At 41.4% G+C, this 17,488-nt stretch overlaps 1 protein-coding gene across 3 annotated transcripts in view; it reads right to left on the reverse strand.

The window, feature by feature from the left end:
• The window catches only part of ADAMTS6 (ADAM metallopeptidase with thrombospondin type 1 motif 6), a 272,216-nt gene that overhangs the window by 145,227 nt on the left and 109,501 nt on the right, over positions 1-17,488 (reverse strand). For all 3 annotated transcript variants that reach the window (XM_040421333.1, XM_040421334.1, XM_040421332.1), the window contains exon 8: positions 5,656-5,699. In XM_040421333.1, coding sequence (XP_040277267.1) covers positions 5,656-5,699 — 44 coding nt within the window. The remainder of the gene's footprint in view (positions 1-5,655; positions 5,700-17,488) is intronic.

The following is a 17,488-nucleotide window of genomic DNA, read 5'->3' on the forward strand; positions in this document are numbered from 1 at the left end:
AGGATCGAATCCTTTGAGAGAGGAGGACGAAGGCTAATACCCTGATTCATTCACTTGTGCATCGGATGACTAAATCACAAGCAGTGCGGTTTCAAACCTTTACTACGTTACCGCCAAAGCTGGTCATTGGCTGCAGCACACCATGTGACCATGCCCATACAGCGCCAGATGTAAACACATGGACACAGAGGACAGGAGTGTCTTGAGCATAAATATTCTGTTTAAATAGGCAGGTTATGGGCTTTTCTAAAAAAAAAAAAATATGGATTTTCCAGGAGAACCTTAAGCAAAATAACATTTAGAAGTGGACAACCAGTTACAAGATGGATGGTTATTAGAGTCTAAAGTGAATAACACTGTCATTTTTCTCTTCATTATTCTGTTCCATCATTTCCACAAATATGAGAAATTTTAAAGGGATTTTCGAACAGTAGCCATCCATCCATTGGTTCAATTCCATCAGGTTTTTTTGCTTTTGACTGGCAGAATAGCATTTTACTCAGATACAAAAATAAAATAAAAATAAAAAGTACAATAGGATCTGTTGGGATTCGTTTGGCTGCCAGAAACAGGAGGCTTGACGTCAGTGTGAACAGAGCCTTCAACAAAAAACTAAAAAAAAAAAAAAAAACACAATTTGCTGATCAAACCCAAAGTCTGTGTGGGCAGTGACTGCGGTCTGCAAAAACAATGTTCCTAAAGAAGACGTTGTCAGTAGCTGAATTTTCAATAGAGGAGCGTCAAGTGACAGGGTTCTCAGGAGGCCAGGCCAGAAAACTTCAGAATGCTACGTATAGTGCGAACTATCTCCTACATGGGGTGTTATATGTATTTAAGGTGGGTCTGCAGGACCAGCTGAGTCCCTGTAAGCACCTTAACCCCTTAAGGACTCACCCCTATTTCACCTTCTGGACTTGGCCATTTTTTGCAAATCTGACCAGTGTCACTTTAAGTGCTGATAACTTTAAAACGCTTTGACTTATCCAGGCCATTCTGAGTTTTTTGCAAATTTCCAAGTTTCAATTTCTCTACTTCTATAATACATAGTAATACCTCCAAAAATAGTTATTACTTTACATTCCCCATATGTCTACTTCATGTTTGGATCATTTTGTGAATTATATTTTATTTTTTGGGGATGTTACAAGGCTTAGAAGTTTAGAAGCAAATCTTGAAATTTTTCAGAAATTTTCAAAAACCTAATTTTTAGGGACCAGTTCAGGTCTGAAGTCACTTTGCGAGGCTTACATAATAGAAACCACCCAAAAATGACCCTATTCTCTAAACTACACCCCTCAAGGTATTCAAAACTGATTTTACAAATGTCATTAACCCTTTAGGTGTTCCACAAGAATTAATGGAAAATAGAGATACAATTTCAAAATTTCCATTTTTTGAAAGATTTTAAATTTTAATAATTTTTTTCCAGTTACAAAGCAAGGGTTAACAGCCAAACTAAACTCAATATTTATGGCCCTGAATCTGTAGTTTACAGAAACACCTTATATGTGGTCGTAAACTACTGTACGGGCACAAGGCCGGGCGCAGAAGGAAAGGAATGCCATACGATTTTTGGAAGGCAGATTTTGCTGGACTGTTTTTTTTGACACCATGTCCCATTTGAAGCCCCCCCTGATGCACTCCTAGAGTAGAAACTCCATAAAAGTGACCCCATCTAAGAAACTACACCCCTCAAGGTATTCAAAACAGATTTTACAAACGTCGTTAACCCTTTAGGTGTTCCACAAGAGTTAATGGAAAATAGAGATACAATTTCCAAATTTCACTTTTTTGGCAGATTTTCCATTTTAATATTTTTTTTACTTTTACAAAGCAAGGGTTACCAGCCAAACAAAACTTAATATTTATGGCCCTGATTCTGTAGTTTACAGAAACACCCCATATGTGGTCATAAACAGCTGTACGGGCACACCGCAGGGCGCAGAAGGAAAGGAATGCCATACGGTTTTTGGAAGGCAGATTTTGCTGGACTGTTTTTTTTGACACCATGTCCCATTTGAAGCCCCCCTGATGCACCCCTAGAGTAGAAACTCAAAAAAAGTGGCCCCATTTTAGAAACTACGTGATAGGGTGGCAGTATTGTTGGTACTAGTTTATGGTACATATGATTTTTGGTTGCTCTATATTACAAGATAACAAGAAATAGCTGTTTTGGTACCGTTTTTATTTTTTGTTATTTACAACATTCATCTGAAAGGTTAGATCATGTGATATTTTTATAGACCAGGTTGTCACGGATGCGGCGATACCTAATATGTATACTTTTTTTTATTTATGTAAGTTTTACACAATGATTTCATTTTTGAAGCAAAAAAAAATCATGTTTTAGTGTTTCCATAGTCTGAGAGCCATAATTTTTTCAGTTTTTGGGCGATTACCTTGGGTAGGGTATGATTTTTGCGGGATGAGATTTTATTGGCACTATTTTGGGGTGCGTGTGACTTTTTGATCGCTTGCTATTACACTTTTTGTGATGTAAGCTGACAAAAAATGGTTTATTTAGCACAGTTTATATTTTTTATGGTGTTTATCTGAGGGGTTAGGTCATGTGATATTTTTATAGAGCCGGTCGATACGGACGCGGCGATACCTAATATGTATACTTTTTTTTATTTATGTAAGTTTTACACAATAACAGCTTTTTTAAAACAAAAAAAATGATGTTTTAGTGTCTCCATATTCTGAGCCATAGTTTTTTTTTTTTTTTTGGGCGATTGTCTCAGGTAGGGGCTCATTTTTTGCGGGATGAGTTGACGGTTAGATTGGTACTATTTTGGTGGGCAAACGCCTTTTTGATCGCTTGCTGTTGTACCTTTTGTGATGTAAGGTGACAAAAAATTGTTTATTTAGCACATTTTTTATTTTTTACGGTGTTCATCTGAGGGGTTAGGGGGTTAGGTCATGTGATCTGTTTATAGAGCCGGTCGATACGGACGCGGCGATACCTAACATGTATACTTTCCCCCCCCCCTTCCCTATTTTTTACCAGTTTTTCTTTACTTTATTTGGGGAAAATGACGTTTTTGGTTATTTTTACTTGAAACTTAATTTTTTTTAGGGGAAAACTTTATTTTTTCAACTTTTCTTTTCACTTTATTTTTTGTCCCACTTTGGGACTTGAACTTTTGGGGGTCTAATCTTTTACAATGCATTCCAATACTTCTGTATTGGATTGCATTGGCTGTATGAGTAATACTGTGTGTATTACTCATACAGCTTCCGGCCTGTGAGATCCAGGGGGCTGGATCTCACAGGCACGTCACAGGAAGGCAGCGCAGATGCCTAAGGAAGGCATCACGGTGCCTTCCATGCCATCGGGTCCCCCCTACAGCCCCATGGGGACCCGATGGCACCACCGCCGCCGCCTCCGCACCAGGTAAAAGCCGCAAACCGCAGGTCTGAATTGACCTGCAGTTTGCGGCGATCGCCGACACGGGGGGGGGGGGGGGGGCACGGGACCCCCCGCGCATTTAGCCGAGGTGCCTGCTCAATGATTTGAGCAGGCACCGGGTTCCGATCACCGCCCGTCATGGGTCGTCATGGGTCCGCCCGCCCGTCATGGGTCCTTAAAGACTCGGGAACCATGCCGTAACGGTACGTCATGGGTCCCTAAGGGGTTAAAAAACTGTCTCACTTCATAAGCTTTGTCCTTCAAGGGCAATAATGTAAAGCAATGTCTACAAGAAGCGATAGGATTGTTCCACAGTAACAATCTTATATGATTCATTATTGGAATGATTGTTGGAGCAATACAGACAAATAAATGTTTTTCAAAAATTCTCATTTTTATTGCATGACGACAATTAGAACTATCGCATGATGCCCACATCCTTGTCCCTAACCAAATGCCAGTCCCAAACTTTACCCAACATAAGACACTCTATATATGACGATCCCTATTCTGTACGGAAGAACATTCTGACAATTAACAATCTCTAAGAAAATCTATTTCTATGGATTTTCCATGGACGTGAACAAATATAAAATGTGCTTCAGTTAATCTCAGCTTTACAACCCAACTCTGTCCTTTTGATTTACATGCTGATTTATACAATAAATGGAATAACTGTATTTTACAGGGGAATTTTTTTTAAAAAAGACCATACATTACCATTTAGTGTGTCTTGCTTCTTGGAAAAATACACACTTGGAAGAGAGCATACCCAAAGGAGAAGTGAACTCCTTCATCACAGAATAAGTGAATGGACCACTACAGAATATATCCAATGCCATGATTGTTCTAAAGGCAGAATAAGCTCTTAAAAGGTCAGTGTATGATCTGATTGGCATGTATTACGTTTCCTGTTGAAGGAACCTGTGATTTGTTACAAGTTGGCAGATGAACGAAAGATATTCCTCGTGTTTTGAGACTGGAAAGTCAGAATGTTTCAATGCCTGGCCAATACAGTTAACACTCGACTGAATAAAAGCTCCTCTCATGTTAACATGATTGTGGTATACTGTGTAGGGCCTCAGAGTGAAAACTGGAACCAACACTCTGATTTAATCAACAGTAATAAGATAAACTTTAGCTATAATAACATGCTGACCCTGCAGAATACAAAGGTCTGCACTTGCATTTCATATGGTCCTTCGCAAAAAATCAGCACCTGCTCCTTTACGTCTACATAATAACAGGAAGTGCAGTAATAACTTTGGGATCTACTCCATGTAGTACCCACCAGAGGAAATGAACTGGCATTGGTCAAGTCATCGAGATGGTCTAATATGTTATTTGTGACACTAAGGGCAAGTGATTGGCTTCAAAGTTAGGTCCAAAAGGGGTTGTCCTCTCCGAGATCTTTGGGATCTTTTATCATGTCAGAACATATGCCCATCAGAGTAGATCTAATAGGTGATTTGCGAAGATAGGGGAAAGTTACTGGCTTCAAAGTCAGGTCCAAAACAGGTTGTCTTCGTCTGGATGTTTGGGATCCATTATTGTGTCAGAACAAAGGCCCACCAGAGAAGATCTAATAGGTTATTTGTGACACAAGGGGCAAGTGATTGCCTTCAAAGTCAGAACACAGCCCCACCAGAGAATAGCCTGGTACTCTTTTGGGCCTGTCTGTTTCGAGACCAAATTAGACAACCACATTAGCAGCAATTTCTCTTAATGACTTTGCATTTGGTGGCTTGGGAATGAGAACTTTTACATTTATAAACATAAGGACATTTCTAAGTATATTGACTGCCTGGTTCCTGGGGTTTGTCCAGTCCTGTTTTGTCCTAAAGGGTAGGAAAATCTACTGCAAGCATGACCTACCATTTTTCAACAAGTCATACTTTGTCTAGGCTCCAATTCATGTGCAGTCAAAATTATATCATCAACAACTCATTCGTGAGCACAAAGACAGTGAAAACCTGGCCGTAACATATTAAACTGTTAAATTAAAACCTTTCTTACAAGACAAGGACTTGGCAAATCGCATGAGACATCAGGTGGAGCCACTATTTTTGAATAATAACTTAATTGTTCCAAAAATATCCTCAGCTTTCATTTGACAACAACTTGACAGTACAGTACAGGGGATTATATTTACAGGTAAGATGAAGCATAATGGACCCCATGTCAAAACAGGAAGCATAATGAAATAAAATTTGTATTTTTTTTAATACATGTAGAATACATACCTAGAGTTCCACATGGCTTGTTTTTGTAAGTGCAGATGTCATACCTGTCAATACACAAATACAAAAATGATGGTTATGATACAGTAGAACATACAAACAATCAAGGGAAACCCGCGCTGCCTTGTTAAATAGAACAGAGTGTAATGTTAAATCCCTTTGTCATACATCTATAACAATAATAGAAGCCTACAATATGGAGGATATTGGATATGCTGGTAGTTTGTCATTTGGAAAACGACTGGTTAACTGGTGACCATGGGAACGGACGCCTATTTATTTGTAGAGAGATCAATAAACAACCGTCCCTGAGGAAAAAATTCGTTAATTTCGAAACGCGTTGGAGGTTTTTTGGCTTGAGAAGGCACCCATCCTTAGTGTGACGTCACACGGAAGTAACGTTCTCGTGGATTACCAGCTAAGGCTTCCCTCGCGCGCACGCTTGCAGAGGAAGCCTGAAGATTCAGACATCGCAGCGAGTCTCCAGCACTACTACCAGGAAGCACATTGAGGACCGTGCAGGTCATTCCACTACCGGCAAGTCACCATCCCTTGTAATACATCTAGGTAAGCTGATCAATTACCAGGTTGATCAGTCTGGATTGACACCGGACGAGGTTCTAACTAATAGCGGCGGATATACAGTTGGGGATATCATTTGATGCGACATCTACATTTGACACTGTCTAGTCAGCGCGGTCTATTTATTACTTTGGTTTCTTTGATAGAGTAGAAGATATCAAGTACATAGTGCAACTTCTGTAGCCAATCTCCCACCAGCTTATCTGGTAGTTCTCTGGGGTCTCATACTTTATGGAGCAATAACTACCTTCATGATGTGGTGTCATGACCATCTCATCTGTTTTGTATATGGGACTACTTCCTTTGCTAGACATCTCAAACAACTTTATAAGGGTCCATTCACACGTCCCTAGAATGTGTGCGCAATTATCCGGAACGGGTGAGGACCCATTCATTCTCTATGGGGAAGGAATGGATGCGGACAGCACACAGTGTGCTGTCCGCATCCGCATTTCCGGAGCGCGGCACTGAACTTCCAGTCCGCGGCTCCAGGAAAAATAGAACATGTCCTATTCTTGTCCGCAATTGCGGACAAGAATAGGCAGTTCTATGGGGGTGCCGGATCCGCAATACACTACGGATGTGTGAATGGACCCTTATAGGAGCACTAGAAATAGAAATGATAACCCACGTCGTACAAACACTCTCTGCAGTTGTGATCAGGATGCTTGTAACAGAGAACCCACAAGCTTTCGCTAGAATTTAGACATTGACAAACAGAATAGGGAGTCCTATACATGAAGAAAGGTACATTTTTGTGTTATATTTTTGAAACGCTCAAAGCCATATAAGAAACAGTTTAATGCATGTGATTCTGAAGCAAAGTTTTAAATTATCTTCTCCTGCATTTGACATAACCGGATTGCATAAGTAATCACACTGTCGATTGAATCGCTCCCCAACACAGTGGGCCTCACATCTAATCAATGTTTACCATAGCAAACAATTGAATTCCAGATTTATTTTTGTCCGGCAATCTCTCACTTTCATCCACTTTATGGTACTAAAACATTTTTTTTCCTGAAGTTAAAGGGGTTTTCCAGGCATTTATTATTGGTCACCTATCCTCAGGATAGGTCATTATATCAGATTGATGAGGGTCTGACTCCTGGCATCCCCACTGATCAGTTGTGTGTGGTGGCCATAGCTGCATAGCAAGCACAGAACCGTCCATTGGATTGTGGTCAGTAATGAATGGAACAGAGCTGCGCTAGGCCATGTGACCGATGAAGATGACATCACAGACCTAGGGAGAGGCCACAGCACTCACCGGAGCATCATGACCTCTTAAAACAGCTGACCGGCAGGGGTGCCAGGAGTCGGACCCCCACTGATCACATACTGATGGCCTATACTGAGGATAGGCCGTCAATATCGAAATCTCAGACAACCCCTTTAAAACAATGCAAAAGGTTATCCAGGATTTTTAAAAATGTAGCTACTTTTTTCCATAAACAGTGTCACACCTGTCCATGGGTTGCATCCGGTACTGCATCTCATCTCTTTTGAAGCGAAGGTGCAAAAGCCACAAAAACGTGGCCATGTTTTTCCAAATCCTGTGCAACCCCACAAGAGTAAGATTTCCAACATTTTATACCGAAAAGTTGAACTTCCATTATTCCAACCACACAGTGCAAGTATATTTTACCTTTACAGATAGTTAAAGGGGTTGTCTTACTAAGGGTACTTTCACACTAGCGTTGTGAGGATTCGGCAGGCAGTTCCATTGCCGGAACTGACTGCCGGATCCGGAAATCCGCATGCAAACGGATATCATTTGTTTCAGGATCCGGCTGACAAATACATTAAAATACCGGATCTGTCTCTCCGGTGTTATCCGGAAAAAAACGGATCCGGTATTGCGGAAATTTCCTGAACACTTGGTACCGGATCTGTCATTAATACATGTCAATGGAAATTAATGCCGGATCTGGCAATCCGGCAAGTATTCCGGAATTTTGGCCGGAGAAAATACTGCAGCATGCTGCGGTATTTTCTCCGGGTAAATACCGTAAAAGGGACGGAACAGAAGACATCCTGATGCATCCTGAACGGATTGCTCTCTATTCAGAATGCATTGGGACAAAACTGATGCGTTTTTTTCCCCCCGGTATTGAGCCCCTAGGACGGAACTCAATACCGGAAAACTTTCATGCTAGTGTGAAAGTACCCTAAGACAACCCTCTTCCATATGGGAAAATGGACTTCATAGAGGGAATTCCTCCACTTTAAATCCAACTCTATGTGCGGCAGCTGAAAGCCACTAAAAGTCAGTGGCCGCCATGTAATAACACATTATCATCTGCAATGGCCGAAATGCCAGGCTGTCACCCAGTGACAAGAGCTGAGCTTGAGGAGTTTCAGAGGCTCATCTGGCCTGCCAAATGTCAAAATAGGGGATGCCTTCATTACACAACCACTATAAGCCTGCATCTGCAGATCCAATGGATTTCACCCATTGCAATACATAAGGTGAAATCTGCTGCAGAATTTCCTCTGAGCAAAACTGGTACCCCAAGGGTATATTCAGATGGTGTACTTTGGTACACTTTACAGTATATTCACACAGCAGTGTAGTTTATGTGGATTTTACACTTGGCTTTGGTTGTATTTCTGCACCTAGTCCACACGTGATACTTTTAGATTTTTTTGTGGATTATGACACGGTTTTTCCCCAGATCTCACCCTTTGCAATGCAAATGGTAAAACCTTCATTGAAAACCTGCAGAACAACGGACGTGCTGCGGATCTCTGAATCTGCATGGCAGGTCGATTTCCATAAGGAAAATTTCTGCATGTGAATACGCACTATGGGGGTTTTAATAACTCCTTGCGCTGGCGGTGAATCCGCCAAAGTTATGTAGAGGTGCCGGCCAAATAACCTTTGCGCCGCAATCTGCGCCAGAAATACGGCAGAAAACTGGCGTATATCTTATAGTAAATTACCCCATATCTGCATATACCCTAAAACCGCTATAGGGAATGGCTTGCGGTGCGGTCTTTACAGGTGAAACATGTTAAAAAAAAAAAGTGCTTCACTTGTAAAAATCTCAACCACATTTAAAAAAACACATGCGCTTTTTCCAGGGCGGTTTTAAGGAGGTTGGAACTGCACCTCTGAATACACCCTAAGGATAACCATTTGTGAATGTATAAGCAGAAAAAACTCTAACTTGGCTATTCAAGACATAATTTGGAATAAACAAGAGCTTTTAGACGTGACTTAATGCACAGCGAGCCTAAATCACATACACTTCTGCAATATAAGTGGTGTTCATTTACTACTACAGTAAATTATGTAAGGCTATACAAGTCATCCATGCTTATATGTCGGTATAGGTGAGAAAATGAATACATGATTTATATCGCACACATGATCCATTACAACTAATCTATAAAACAGATTCGGGAATGATTTACATTTGTCACATGCAGCTCCAGAAATGATCTTTGAGGGCACTGACCTAACAGCGTGAAAGCTGGAAGAGATCTTTGCCAAACTGCCCCAAACACTGGTACACTATAAAACACTTGGAACCAACTTGCATTATTTTGTTAGCGTGCAGCATGTTTGGTCGCCGTTGTGTACTACAGTTCCAATGGTGAAACCACAAATCAGTTTAATTATGTGCCAGCGATTGGAGTGTCGGCGTTTTCAGCAAGCCGGTGTAAACCGCAGGCTACAAAATGCTTGCGGTGTTTGGCCTCGTGCCACTTGGACATCGGCCAGTAGAGAAAAAAACACAAAGGCTAGGCTGGATCTTTATGATGACCTGCTGCTTAAAAAGAAAAAAATATATCTTTCTAGTTAACTGTTACATCAACAGGCAAGACAATGGTCTGAAAACGGAAACTATTGACAAATTCAAGCACTAGACAGAGCAGGCCCAGTAGTCACCAAAGTTAGCATTATATTTTAAAGGCTATGTATACCTTCGATAACATATTTTTTGGACTGCATTCTTCTCATTTTGGGCTAATAATCCTTTTTTCAATTGGTCTTTATTAAAAAACTGTTCAGCCCCTGAGACAAAGGGGTTAAAAAAAAAATAATCGGTCTGTTTGCAAGCTGTCACTTTCGGTTTTCTGACAGCTCATGTGTAGCTCTTACCTCTGATCTCCAGATCTCATAAACACATATTTAAGCCATATTCTTATGAGTTTGATACGAATTGAATTGATCTATCATGAATGTTTATAAGGTTGGGAGATCAGGGATAAGAGCTACATGTGAGACATCAGATGATGGGATTTAAACTTTTTAACAGACTTTTTAACCTGTATCTTAGAACTGGCTGAACATTTTGAATAAAGACCAACTGAAAAAATGTTAAGCCAAAAATGTGGTGCATTGCCTACTCAGATTTATACCTATGAAACTGGCTGAACTGTGCGCTTGACAGCTGAAGGCATCTGTGTTGGTCCCATGTTCATATGTGTCCGCATTACTGAGAAAACTGATGTTTTAATACATGCAAATGAGCCTTTTGGAGCAATGAGGACATTGCCATTACGCCTAGAGGCTCTGCTCTCTCTGCAACACCCCCGTTGCATCTAGAGATTGATTTGCATACAGTAAAACATCATTTTTCTCAGCAATGCGGTCACATATGAACATGGGACCAACACAGATGTCTTCAGCTGCAAAGTGCACATGTAACAGGTCAGCCAGTGTCATAGGTACAAATCTGCTAAAAGATGCCCTCTAAGTATATAGAAACAAGTGTAATTAGAGGGAATTCCACAACAAGAGTGTTACAAGTTGGGAAGAGTCACATTGTAAGAAACATGCTCAAGACAAAAAGTTCAATCATCAAAAATCCAGCAAAGTGTAGGGAAAAAGATAAATGATTGAGTGGCTAGTGTGATTTCAGACTTAAACAGAAGTACATTTCAGATGACACTGGTTACTGGCACTGCTACTAGGATTTGTTCAGCCCTGACTTGCTGTAAGCTCATGTTTCACTATACAGTGATCCCTCAAGATACAATGGCCTCAGGATTCAATATTTTCAATTTCAACACACAATGGTGTTTTCCGACCCATCGTAAGTTGAAACCAGACTCAACATACAATGTCTCAGACTCAGATCCAACCAACCAAGGCCACTTCTCTGGTACTGTATTAGGCCTCTTTCACACTTGCGTTGTTGGGATCCGGCATGCACTTCCGTTGCCGGAGGTGCCTGCCGGATCCGGAAAAACGCAAGTGTACTGAAAGCATTTGAAGACGGAACCGTCTTCCAAATGCTTTCAGTGTTACTATGGCACCCAGGACGCTATTAAAGTCCTGGTTGCCATAGTAGGAGCGGGGAGCGGGGGAGCGGTATACTTACAGTCCATGCGGCTCTCGGGGTGCTCCAGAATGACGTCAGAGCGCCCCATGCGCATGGATGACGTGATCACATGGATCACGTGATCCATGCGCTTGGGGCGCCCTGACGTCACTCTGGAGCGCCCGGGGAGCCGCACGGACGGTAAGTATACTGCTACCCCGCTCCCCACTACACTTACCATGGCTGCCAGGACTTTAGCGTCCCGGCAGCCATGGTAACCACTCTGAAAAAGCTAAATGTCGGCTCCGGCAATGCGCCGAAACGACGGTTAGCTTAAGGCCGGATCCGGATCAATGCCTTCCAATGGGCATTAATTCCGGATCCGGCCTTGCGGCAAGTGTTCCGGATTTTTGGCCGGAGCAAAAAGCGCAGCATGCTGCGGTATTTTCTCCGGCCAACAAACGTTCCGTACCGGAACTGAAGACATCCTGATGCATCCTGAACGGATTACTCTCCATTCAGAATGCATTAGGATAATCCTGATCAGGATTCTTCCGGCATAGAGCCCCGACGACGGAACTCTATGCCGGAAGACAATAACGCAGGTGTGAAAGAGCCCTTAGTCGGTAGTTAGCAGCCATTCCTGACTGTTATATGTAGGGACTTGTATCTGTCTTAGTTATCTGCTTATTTTTCTTAAACCTTCATTTTCTCTCATCTTGGATGACATTTTGGGGCTTTGGAACCGATTACTCAACTTACTATGGTTTCAACATACAATGGTCGTCCTGGAACCAACTAACATTGTAACTTGAGGGACCACTGTATATTCATATCTCATTTTTAGACTATTCCTCGTAAATGCATCAGCACTTTTCCCCCAATTAGTTTAGTGGGGCGGCCAGTTCTAGGAACAGCCCTGGTTGTTCCAAACATCTTCCATTTAAGAATTATGGAGGCCACTGTGCTCTTGGGAACTTTCAGTGCAGACATTGGTGTGTCTTTCCAAATTAAGTCAAATCAACTGAATTTACCACAGCTGACCTCAATCAAGGTGCAATTGATCACGAGTAATTAGTGGGCCCAGAGTTTAACGTCAAGTGTCATAGCAAAGGGACTGAATACTTATGCCCATGTGAAAATTTTAGTTTTTCCCTTTTAATAAATTCGCTAACATTTCTAAAATTGTGTTTTCATCTTAATATGATCACTTTAGCACAAGGCCGCAGCATAACAAAAAAAAAAGTTTATACACCGGTGTATATATATATATATATATATATATATATATAGAAACGGACAGCACTTCCAGTAGAAAAAGTTGTGGTTTATTAGGCCACAGTGGCACAGTGAAGCGACGTTTCGGCTCAAAACACAGAGCCTTTCTCAAGCATGCCTAATAAACCACAACTTTTTCTACTGGAAGTGCAGTCCGTTTCCGTCTATATTTTGTGGGTAAGCAGTGACGCCCTTGGACATAGCACCCGTTATTAATGCTGTGAATTGGTGCTGCCATACATTTTATATATATACACACACACACACACACACAGGTGAAACCTGAAAAATTCGAATATCGTGCAAAGTTTATTTATTTTAGTAATGTAACTAAGGCCTCATGCACACGATCGTGGCGTTTTTTGAGGTCCACAAATCGCGGATCCACAAAAAAACGGAATTGTAGACATGCCTATTCTTGTCCGCATCACGGACAAGAATAGGACATGCTATATTTTTTCTGCGGGGCCACGGAACGGAGCAAAGGATGTGGGCAGCACACGGAGTGCTGTCCGCATCTTTTGCGACCCCATTGAAGTCAATGGGTCCGCACCAGAGCCGCAAAAACTGTGGCTCGGATGCGGACCAACTACGGTCGTGTGCATGAGGCCTAGGGCCGCCCGTTCCGTAAATTGCGGAAGGCACACGGGCGGCTTCCGTTTTTTGCGGATCCGCGGTTTGCGGACCGCAAAAAACGGCACGGTCGTGTGCATGAGGCCTTAAAAGGAGTTGCATTAATGCAACTTAAAATTAGAATATTGTAAAAAGATTCAATATTCTAGGCTCAAAGTGTCACACTCTAGTCAGCTAATTAATCCATAACCCCCTGAGCAAAGGGGACCTGAGATTGTGACTTTGGGGTTTCATAAGCTGTAAGCCATAATCATCCAAATTATAACAAATAAAGGCTTGAAATATCTCGCTTTGCATGTAATAAGTCTCTCATATATATTAGTTTCACCTTTAAAGTTGCATTACTGAAATAAATGAACTTTGCACAATATTCTAATTTTTCGAGTTTCACCTGTATATATATATATATATATATATATATATATATACACACACACACACACACACACACACACCTTATTCAACTAGACATATCATTAGATTCTTTGTAATAGATCAATTTAGGGATTGTGTACTTCAAAAGGCCCATACTGATTTGCATGATTTGGGTATTCAACGCTAACTCTATCTACAGTATGATCCTTATGTAGCAGCCAGATTGGACAGCCACAAAGAGTATCTCTCACTTTGGAGGACCCAGCATGTCAATGCATAAAGACAACCGATGATTAGAAATGGGCCTTTTGCAGTACTTCATTTCTCCTCTGGTGGCACTGCAGGGAAATTGAACACTTACTGCTGGATTCTTGATGAATACTTGGGATCTCAGCATTGAGATTTTCTGTGATAAGCTTAAATTATTGGAGCCTTTTAACACAATTGGATTGTTCAGAAGGATAAAGTTGGCTGAATCTATTGATCACATCCATAAAGGTCAAAGTCGCATTTAAATAATCGATTCATAGGTAATTATTGTGAACAAACCAAATGCCTGTGAGTGGAGGTGACGCCTGCATTTACATACAGTATTCACCTTCGCTGTATGAGGGCAAGTAATACTTCTGCCCCATACAGATTCATGGTTTGCAAGAAGCAGATTCATGGGTACATTGTAAAATTTGCTGTCCGTGTAAAAGGGCCCTAAAGGGATTTTCCAGAATTACTATGGATTTTTAACAGATATGCGTATGTAGTTGCTCATGCTCCTTTTTTTTTTTTCAATTTAAACTCTCCCGACCAGTTTTTACAATGTGAACCAATCCCTCTGGTGTATTTCCATCCTGTATGTAGCACTTCCTGTTGCTGTATCCAACCAAACCCATGATGCACTTCTCTTTTCTCTGCCACAGCTCCAGCACCGCCCAGCTAGTTTATAGCTCCTCCCACCCAGTTAGTTACATAGACACTCCCCCGCCCATGGACATAACATCACAGGAAATAATAAACAGCAGCATGGACATGGTCATGTGACCAGAACGGGAGATAGGAGAAATAAAGGAAAAAGACTAAATACATTACAAAATTATAGCTCCCTTTATAAAGGATTATTTTAAAGAATATGGATGCCGACCCCTTCAAGACTTGGTATAGCCTGCATTTTCTAGAACTTCTTTACATACAATCCTTGGGAATAAATACACATTCTCTCCATTCTAAGAAAGAAAGTTTTAAACATTTAATATCTTGCTAGTGAGAATGTGGTGGTGCTTATACACAAAATAACCCTCAATTTCCACAGTGTTGCGTGCTTCACATGGAACACAGACTTCACGACAAGCAAAAAAAAGACAAACAATTTCTGCCGGGCCAAACTGCACCGTCTACTTGAGAGCGCAGAAAGTGGTGTGCCACAACAACGCCCCCGCACCCAAACGAAAATACTCATCCTACTCTATGTGCCTGGCTTCTGAAAGAAACTAGAAACCAAAAAGGACAAATTCCAGCCAAGGGGAGGAAATGTATAATATAATGTATGTTCTAATGAAAATAACCTTCTCTATTCTTAGCTTTGTCTCAATGTAAAGACTGCCACAAACATCCCAATGTCTGGACCATGACTAAGATTTTGTAGCAGTGGTTTCCCGGCTGTGGCTCTTGAAAAGGCGCTGCTCCTTTGAAGATGAATTTTAAAGAAATTGGATTTTCAAAAGAAAAGGCGCTCAAGATCATTCCAGATATTTTTCTTTTTTGAGCATTCTTGGAACTGAAGAGCTCACATTTGAGTGCACTAGGACAGTCACTTTAATGCTCAATGCACAGACATTTCATCGATAGGTTTGGCCACACTTAGGGGAGCTCTAATATTTTTAGAAGGCCTTATGCACCCAACCGTATTCGTTTTGCAGTCCGCAAATTGTGCATCCACAAAATATAGATGTGGTCCAGTGCAGTCTGTATTATTTTTGCCGACCCATTTACCTGCTAGACATATTCTATCTTTTTGCGGAATGGAAATACGGATGCAGAAAACACGTGGATGATGCATGTGCTTTGCGCATCTGTATGTCCATTTTCCTCTACTTGGCAGTGGACAAAGGACTGTATGTCCAACATTTCCTCTACTTGGCAGTGGACAACGGACTGACTGAAGTCCATGGAGCTGCAAAAAATGCTGATGCAAAACGGACAGTATCTGCATTTTGCAGGTCTGCAATTTGTGGACCGCAAAATACATACGGTCGTGTGCATGAGGCCTATTTACAGGAAAGACTGACGTTACAGTTGGAAAAAACCGCGCCATGGGGTCCATTAAAGGGGCAATCTCATGACTAATGTAAAAAATGAAAATCAGACGTCATATAGTACATAACAACCTCTTTCTAACAAAGCTAGAACCAGCCCTGCACCTCACATGGATCCAGAGATCTCCACATTCATTGCTCTGCTAGATTTATATGCAAGGGGAGTGTCTTTTCTGCTGGAGCTCAGGGGGCGTGTCTCAGCTCACCCTATCACAGCTCAGGAGGCAGTTGAAGGATGAAACTGAGCATGTGCGGCCTTCTCGGTGAGCAGGACAAAGAAATAAGAAAAAGAACAAACATCAGGTGGCGCTACACAGATACATTTTCTTGAATATCTCAGTGGCTATGCTAAATTTATAATTGCATGCAATTACAAAAGTATTCAGATGCAGGAGCTGGTTCTAAAACTGTAGAATATTTTCGTCAGGCAACCCCTTTAAATACTTGCATACAATGCCTACAGATCACTGAACTGGCTGCAGTGATCTTATGTATACAAGCATGTCCCTGCAACTCAGACAACCCCTTCAAAGAGGACCGGTCGCCTCTTCTGACATTCATTCTAGAAGTTTATGAATAAATTACCAGCAGACTACAATACAGGTCCATCTGGATGTTACCAGTTGGGGGGGGGGGGGGGCCTTCATAGTCTGGCACTATCCAATCATTGCTCAAAGTGTCATACTGTGCAGGGACACAACCCCAACTGGTAACACCCAGCTGAACATTTATTACAGACTGACAGCAATGACTTCATAATGTCTAGTAGGAATAACAGAGGAATAGCATAACAGTCATAAGAACAGATGCTCCAGAATTGTTATTACATGGGAAATGCACGTAGTTACCAAAACAGACATGTCAGGAGAGGGGACAGGTCCTCTTTCACTAACCAGCCCAAATGTCTGGAAACTAGGAAACTGCATTCCTGTAAGGCTAGTGGTGCTGAATAATGAACAGGGAACAGTGAAGTCAATTATCATCCTGGATAGAACAAAATCAGAGGTTAGACATACGGCAATATTATTCAACGGCTCCCGAGGAGTGCTGCTGATGGGCTTACAAAAATATTATTTTATTTTGATACTGTGAGCACAAGGAGAATGAACTTATATGTTGAGTATATCGCCTTATTATCAGAGCTTCACATAGGCTGTTTTTTCCGATGATTACCGTTTAAGAAAAAGAAAAAAAAAGGAAAAAATTGAAAAATCCTTCTTAAAATTTTCCGGGCAAGGTACTTAAAGGGGTTGTCTAACTTCAGCAAATGGCATTTATCGTGTAGAAAAAGTTAATACAAGGCACTTACTAATGTATTCTGATTACCATATTGCCTCTTTTAGGCTACTTTCACACCAGCGGCACGGACCTCCGGCAGGCTGTTCT

This window comes from Bufo bufo, chromosome 2, assembly GCF_905171765.1.
Source record: "Bufo bufo chromosome 2, aBufBuf1.1, whole genome shotgun sequence".
Taxonomy (NCBI): Eukaryota; Metazoa; Chordata; class Amphibia; order Anura; family Bufonidae; genus Bufo; species Bufo bufo.